The sequence below is a fragment of the Lactuca sativa genome, chromosome 5 (genome assembly GCF_002870075.4).
Source record: "Lactuca sativa cultivar Salinas chromosome 5, Lsat_Salinas_v11, whole genome shotgun sequence".
Lineage (NCBI taxonomy): Eukaryota > Viridiplantae > Streptophyta > Magnoliopsida > Asterales > Asteraceae > Lactuca > Lactuca sativa.
The window spans coordinates 335,589,071-335,597,022 of NC_056627.2; the positions used below are offsets into that span (position 1 = coordinate 335,589,071).

Below are 7,952 nucleotides of genomic sequence, written 5' to 3' on the forward strand. Positions count from 1 at the left end.
GCTATTTTGAACAATTAGGAAGATGAGAATAATAGAAATGATGGAGGAAGGTGGAGGCCGATGTTCTAGGGTTAGGAACCGTCGGTTTTAGAGAGGGAATGAAGGTGAAGATAAATGAAAGAAATAATGAAAGAATATCAAAGCTCTGATACCATGTTTGATATTATTTTCCCATGAATGATTATGATTTCATTAATCAGAATATATACAAATACAATAGGCTAAGTATACAAGCTAAATATATAACAAAATATATACACTAATAGTGGCATGTGGTAGCCAAGCTCGGAACAAGCTACACACAAGAGTCGGTGTGCACCATGGCCAATGTGGCAAGCCATGGTTCAAACTATAGCTATTCCCTCAAGCCTTATAACCCTTCTTAAAATTGTTACATGACAAACGAAAGTACATTAGTTATCAATTGGCTGATGAGAAATCACAACCCCTACACACTATAGAGAAATAAAATATAAAATACACAAAATAAAAATTGTTACAGAGCAAGATATTTAATTATTAAGTTACGATAAGAATAAAACGATGAATTTGGCAGCTTTTGGTCATCGTGTCTATAGCTAATCAACGGTCATGACCAGTAAAAGAGTTACAAAGCGTCTTAGGAAAAGACTCGGAAAATCACATGATTTAATGATGAAATCTTGGATATTAATTTATTATTGACATCGATCTATATATTTGGCAGCTTCATGGTATATTAGGCAAACGGGATACTGACCAGTAGATCCTTCGTACTAAAATGGTCCAAAAAGTTACATCGATATATATATTATACGCATGTTTCAAAAATCCCACAAGAAACAATATTAATGTATGGAAGATGTATTAATTATGACCATTCATGTTGCTTGATCCAAGTGAAAACCTTCGATTAAACGTGCATGATTTGATGTTTGAAGCATCCCCGAAACCGAACCTAAAGAAAAAAGATGTTGGATCGAATGATTGTTTTGACATAATTGATATATCTGAATTCTGAAATTATAACATTCGGTTTTAAAACAGTTTAATTTATGACTTTGGAATAACAAAGCACGTAAATTAGCGTAAATCCAATTCTACATTGTATATATGCTTCAATTACTTTTCCTGGAAAGACACGCAAAACGACATATAAAATCATCAAACCCTAAATGGATCAAGAAATACATAAATACTGTGTAATTATTTCATAAAAAAGAACTCAAAAAATTACAATTGAAGTGAAGGGTCGAATGTCTTATCATTCATCCAATGACGTACGTACCTTCCATAATTCACTAAAGATTAAAGAATTAATACACAAGGATATGGAGGAATGAAACTCGGGAATCACAAGATCATACCGAAGAAGCTGGTTCGACCATGTAAATAAACCCAACTTATATATATATAACTAAATTAAAAACCTAGATTAATCTTGTATATATAAAATCAGGAAAAATACTTGAAAAAAATAATTTGGTAATTAATCGATCAGCATCGGTTATCTATTCTTAAGGTTGATCTTCTCTCCTTAACCAAAGCTGCTCGTGCCGACATTATGTTGTTGTTCCCCAAAGAAGAATCAAACACAGTGCAATCTATCCAGTCTTTGAGCAGATCTTCGTGTCCCCATATGTCTGGGATCCAAACCCGACCCGCCATCTCAAGCCGGTGCCTCTTTAGCTTCTCTCTTCCACTCTCCTCCACCACGGCCAACCTCTCTTGTGGTTGTGGTGGTGGTGGTGGTGCAGGTGTAGTCATGTCTCCTCCGGCCGCCAACGAAGAACAAGAAACATAAGGTTTTGTGATGCCTTGAGGAGCATTCTTGCTGACCATGCACCCTTGATCTACATGATCAGTCTTCTTTACAACATGACTCATAATAAGCTGATGATGGGTTCTCTTGAAATCTTGTGAAGAAGACGATGGTGATGGTGGGCTATGGTGGCGGGTGCTTTCCAGATTAGGGTTTTTCTGGGAATCCATTGGAACGTCCCTGACATGGTGGTGGTTGTGGGTGGTTTCAAGATGAGACTTTTTTTGGGAATCTACTGGAGCGATAACATGGTGGTGGCGGTGGTTGTGGGTGGTTTCAAGATTAGGGTTTTCCTGGGAATATTCCATTGAAACCATGAGTACTTCTTGATCCTGTTGGTGTTCTTGGTGGTTTCTCATGGAGAAAATGCAGATGAATCTGAGTGTACGATCTTTCGTGACTTGTTATATGGAGAAGAAGAGAAGAGAAGAGGGTTAGATATATATGGGAAGGGGTCAATATGGAGGGTGGTGGTGGGTGGTGTGTCATATATGTGGTAATGCATGAGGACACAGAGTGTGAGTTTTGTATGGTTTATGAAAAATGAACGTGTCTTGTTTAACATGGGAGTCTTTGGATGTGACAATGTGTGGTTAAATCATTGCAGAGGAATTAGCAAGTTAGTATTGATGGCCTAAAGATCTTTTGGGATGTATATATATAGTCCAAAATATTAATTATTACGTATGTTTAATTCCTCGTATAACAATTATTGTATTTATAAAAACAAATATAACTATTTATTAAATTAACCTTTACTGCTCTCAGTCTCTCACCTACCAAATACTTCATTTATTTGTATAAAAATAAACATTGTAGTAAATTAATTTTTTATAACAAAAGCTAGATAAGACGTTACAAAGTTGTGCCTCTCTTTCTTCCTCGTTTACTGCATTTTCGCGATTACAAGTGTTTAAAAGTTGTTTTCAAAGCTTTAGTTTTTTTTTTTTTTTTTTTTTTTTTTTTTTTTTTTTTTTAAGTGTATAGAATTCTGTATACATGATTTGCTTTTATATGGAAAATATGGTTTGACTATAGTACTTGAATCTAAATCGCCATACTTTTAAGTGGTACAATTAGATAATTAAATATGTGTGAAATAAATTACACACTTAAAAAGTGTGGTAAAATCATATTATCTATTTCTTTATAGTATAAGTCTCAAACTTATAACCATATTTTAATATATCTATCTTTATAGTTTTATAGTATAAGTCTCAAATTTATAACCATATTTTAATATTTATATCTTTTATACTTATAAATTAAAAGTGTGGTGCAAAAGTACACGCTTTCATGAATTTACGAATAATAAAAATATATAAAATATGGTTATAAGTTTGAGACTTATCAATTAAAGGGTTGTATCGTAACATCGTAAACTTTCAATGAAAACTTTCATTTTTAAAACACATAAAAACTCATGTCATATTTTTCCAAAAACCACAATTGTCTCAAATGTCAAACAAAAATCCACAAAATAACTGATAGTATCCCAGAATCCTCAAACATAGTCTCGAATAGGTGTGTACAAACAAAGCGACGCCTTCCCGCGATCCTGAGAAGTACATGAAACAAATATCACACAACACGGTAAGCACAAAGTTTAATGAGTTCCCCAAAATACCACATACACAAATAATAAACTTCTCATTGCTATAACTCGGCATGTTCCCCAAAATACCACAAACATAAATCATAAGCTTCTCATTGCTATAACTCGGCATGGATCCTCCGGTCTCATGCGTCTCGGTGTGGACCATCTGGTCATGTGTCTCATTAAAGACTCTCTGGTCTCACAGTTTGGGTTGGACCCTTCATTCCTATATCTCAGTGAAGACCCTCCGGTCTCACAACTTGGTTTGGACCCTCCGGTCCTAACTCAGTAAAGCACAGAATAATATAGTATATATCACAAAGACAAAATGTATAATGTCACATAACTCAATATAAGCACATATGACCCTCCAGTCAATAACTTAAATAAGACCCTCTAGTCACTTAGTGTTACCACTTATGTAAGTATAGTGAGAAGACTCACCTCGGAAGTAAGCAAGTAGATCTAGCACCCCACGAACAATCTAGACTCCGCCTACATAATGTAATTATCTCTAATAAGCAATTTGTAATAACTACTCTGAGATGCTAAGCTAACTCCTCCACTAAATCTCAAAAAGGATGAAAATACCATTTTACCTCTCCATGATCTCTAAAGTCCACAGTTGACCAAACCCTAAAAGTCAACGAAAGTCAATGCTCAAGTCAATGGTCCATGTTGACTAAACTCATCCAGTGCATCCACACGACTCGTTGAGTTCCTCCGTTTTTCTTAGAAGTATCGAGAAAATCCAACTCAACTCGTCGAGTTGTCTCATCAACTTGGCGAGTTACAACGTGTCCAGACCCATCGGGGAAAACCCTAACCGACTCGTCGAGTCAACTCACCGAATCGTCGAGCCCCTTCAGTCCATTTTCTCATTCAGATGTTTTTAGGTGGAAATGATGTCTCATACTCTGGATCTAACCTTCTAAGGCACACTTATCACGTAAAGCTGCAAGCTTTACGTTCATGCATGGCATTTAGGGCTCAAAATGCCAAAACAAGCTCCATAAAGGGTTTCATGCATGGAGACTTGCCCAAAGCTAGATAAAGCTTGGATCTTTGGGCTTATGGGACCTCCTTTTGTCCAAATCTGGAGTCACAACTCCATGACAAGCTCCACCAACTCACGATCCACAAGATAAGAGGGAAAAATCCCTAAAACTCCCTTGAAGAAGATATATTAAAAGAAATGCTCAAGGTGGTAGCTTTTTACCTCCAAACTGAAGCTAGCATAGAAAAACACTTGATCCAAAAGCATCTTCTCGTTCCAAGACTTGATGCTCTTCAATCCTCTTCCAAAGATGCACTAGATAGGACACAAACCCTGAAAATTAGGGTTTTCTCACTCAGCTCCTACTCGTCGAGTTGGGGTCCTCCAACTCATCGAGTAAACTCTAGAAATCACGCGGTCATTAACTCCTCTACTCGGCGAGTTGGGGAATCCAACTCGTCGAGTTTCTCTGACATTATGAATATAAAATAATTAAATATTACACCTGGGAGTCGGGATGTTACATGTATGGCAGGTATCCCTGACAATTCTCGACACGACCCGCGATACAACCCACGACACGACATGAAATAAACGGGTTTGGGTTGAGCTTTTCACACCGTCAACTCGCCAACCCATCAACCCGTTTATTAAACAGGTCATATATGAGTTTCTCAAAAAAAATATGGGTTGACCCGTCAACCCATTTAGAATTTTGAATAAAAAAATTCATATAACCCATGAACACAGGAAACCAAATCAGACCCACAAACCCAAATCTAACCCATGAACCCAACCTACGAACATAGGAACCCAAATCTAACTCACGAACCCGCCAACCTGTAAACCCGTATAAATAAGTGGGTTGACGGGTCATATATAAGTTTCTCAAAAAATATACGGGTTGACCCGCAAACCCTTTTACAATTATATATATATATATATATATATATATATATATATATATATATATATATATATATATATATATATATATATATGTATTAAGCGAGTATTATACACTATACAGTTTATACTTTATACTAAAATAGGATACCCGATACCATTAACCATTTGACATTTGGCGTTTGCCCTAAATAATCTCAATATCTCACAAACAAAATCGAATAAGCCCTCTGTTGCTCTCCCCTTTGTGATGAACGGCAGAATGGACTCACAAAGAACGATGACATGAATAATTAAATCATTATTTAACGACATCGACGCCTGAACATGAACGACGAACGCACAACGTAGTAAGCAATTGATTTGCTACGATCCAACCTACGAACACAAGAACCCAAATCTAACCCACGAACCCGACAACCTGTAAACCCGTATAAATAAGTGGGTTGACAGGTCATATACAAGGACGGATCTAGTATGGTGCCAACGGTGGCACCGGCAACACCTAGTTTTTCTCGACGTAGTGCAAAATTTTCGATTTTTGTTCCTTTTTTTCTACTATAAAATGTGCCACCGGCAACACCTACTATGGATCGACAACACCTATTACGGACCGGCAACACCTACTACAAAATCCTGCGTCCGTCCCTGGTCATATATGAGTTTATGTTCCAAACCTGTCAACCTGTGACTTGTATAGTTAAATGGGTCGTGTTCGGGTTGGTATATTTTGACACGTCAACCCGCCAACCTGCGACCTACAAACCCAAACACAATACGATTGTCAGACCTATTGGCAGGATCTGAATTTTTAAGAGGTCTGAATTTCTAAAAGAGTCTGAATTTTTAAGATCTGAATTTTGAAATGTTGTTTGGTTTGAACCTCTAAATTACATTGTTGAAGGATAAAAATGACCATTTTACCATTTTGTATCATTTTTGCCGAATTCAATGTTTTTGTTTATAAAATAACCAAATCAACTTCTTGAATAATTATATATATATATATATATATATATATATATATATATATATATATATATATATATATATATATATATATAATCCAAATCAAACATAAATTTATGAATATTTAATTATTAACTTTTGTACAAATCCATAATTATATCTAGTCATGCATCTAATTACATACAAACAAAACTCTTCACAAGTGGAATTTCATTCCATTCCAACATCAACTCATTCTCATTACCTTAAAAACATATGTGATGAAACCCGTCAAATTGGAAACATGATTTTAAACCATCATCTTACCCATTAATCACTATCATAACCCAAATTTTTTCAAAAAAAAGACCCAAATGAACAAACAGGCCATACCAAATGAATTCAGCAGATGAACTCAATTTCAACTATACATACACAAATGTTTCAATTTCATAATTCCATTTCAACAAATGAATTCAAAAATAATTTAGCACATAAGAAAATTCAACACAATAAAGAACAAAGAACACATTTTCAACAAATGAACACATAATTCAGCAAGATCAAGAATCAGATTTCAACACAAATCAGCAAGACCGACAATATATTTCAGCTATACATACACATATAAAACAAAGAACAAATTAGAACAAAGAACACATTTTCAGCAATATTGTTCAACAACTAAACACAAACTCAGCAAATTTCAACAACATATTTCAACTATACACACATACATTTCAGAAATCAACAAAAACAACAAGATCATCAAATTATATTTCAGAATTCAACCCATATCAACATTTGCAGAAAACAGCACATACCAAGAGGGAAGACCAATTTCATCAGATTTCTCAAGAAAAACCGCACATATCAAAAGAAGAAAAACTGCACATAGCAAGAGAGAAGACCAATTTGATCAGATTTATCAAGAAAAATCGCACATAGCAAGAGATGAAAACAACATATTGGCAAAGAAATTAACTATAGAAGTCGTGGGAGGTAAAGTTGCCGGAGGCACAACTGTCGCCGGAGGTAGAGAAACCATCGGTGACGGCGATTGCAGTGACGAGCTTCAGCAGATTATCGATGGCAGGAATGGATTTTTTGTGTGTGTCGATGAAAAAGAACATAATGGAAGCGTGCTGAGAAGAAAAGAATAGCGTGATTTGTAGGGTAGGGCACTTCGGTCTTTTTTATTTTTTAGATATAATATGAAGTCTGATTTTTTAAGAGGCTATTATCCAATTCAGATGTAATTTATAAGAGACAAACAACAAGTCTTATCTGAATTTTTAAGATGTTACCTCTTAAATTTTCAATTAAGAGGTAAACAAACAGGACCTAATGTGATTTGGTCTTCCTGTCCAAAAAACCGATATGTAAACTCATTTATTGTCAATAAAGTGTATTATATCTTGTAATCGGCTTTAAGTAGGGCTGAGTACGAGTTGATATGGGGTAATCCTGAATCCAAACCGATAAGTTTGGTTTTTGGCTTTTAAAATTCAATTGGATTTGGGTTTTGATTTCTTGGGTTGAACCTAATGATTTAAATATCCCTAAATGTTGAAAAAAGGTCCTTATATATATAAATATATATATATATATATATATATATATATATATATATATATATATATATATATATATATATATATATATATATATATAGAGAGAGAGAGAGAGAGAGAGGATCATAT

The 7,952-nt window shown here is 34.9% G+C and overlaps 2 protein-coding genes across 4 annotated transcripts; both read right to left on the reverse strand.

Annotated features, from left to right (window-relative positions):
- Positions 1-1,167: 1,167 nt before the first annotated feature.
- Positions 1,168-2,370, reverse strand: LOC122194525 (uncharacterized). The gene has a single exon (XM_042895477.2). It carries the CDS (start codon positions 2,158-2,160, stop codon positions 1,477-1,479), a length of 684 nt encoding a protein of 227 aa, XP_042751411.1. The 5' UTR covers positions 2,161-2,370; the 3' UTR covers positions 1,168-1,476.
- An 809-nt stretch (positions 2,371-3,179) lies between these two features.
- On the reverse strand, positions 3,180-7,474 carry LOC111921028 (uncharacterized). Of its 3 annotated transcripts, none has more exons than XR_008223599.1 (4): positions 7,235-7,474; positions 7,074-7,137; positions 4,618-6,059; positions 3,180-3,359 (listed from the first exon to the last, which is right to left on the reverse strand). XR_008223599.1 is itself a non-coding variant. In XM_023916595.2 (3 exons), the coding sequence occupies exons 1-3, from the start codon at positions 7,380-7,382 to the stop codon at positions 3,263-3,265; spliced, it is 309 nt and encodes a 102-aa protein (XP_023772363.1). In that variant the 5' UTR covers positions 7,383-7,454; the 3' UTR covers positions 3,180-3,262. The 3 variants fall into 3 exon arrangements, 1 of the variants encoding a protein (XP_023772363.1); XR_006183536.2 differs by having other exon boundaries at positions 5,979-6,059; positions 7,235-7,457; XM_023916595.2 differs by lacking the exon at positions 4,618-6,059 and having other exon boundaries at positions 7,235-7,454.
- Between the last annotated feature and the right edge of the window lie 478 nt (positions 7,475-7,952).

Coding starts and splice junctions, on each gene's coding strand:
- LOC122194525 (XM_042895477.2), bottom strand. CDS start 2,160: ATGAGAAACCACCAAGAACACCAACAGGATCAAGAAGTACTCATGGTT.
- LOC111921028 (XM_023916595.2), bottom strand. CDS start 7,382: ATGTTCTTTTTCATCGACACACACAAAAAATCCATTCCTGCCATCGAT. Junction 7,138..7,234: donor TACCTCCCACGACTTCTATA/GTTAATTTCTTT, acceptor TGCTATGTGCAG/TTTTTCTTCTTTTGATATGT. Junction 3,360..7,073: donor GAAATTGGTCTTCCCTCTTG/GTATGTGCTGTT, acceptor TGTACTTCTCAG/GATCGCGGGAAGGCGTCGCT.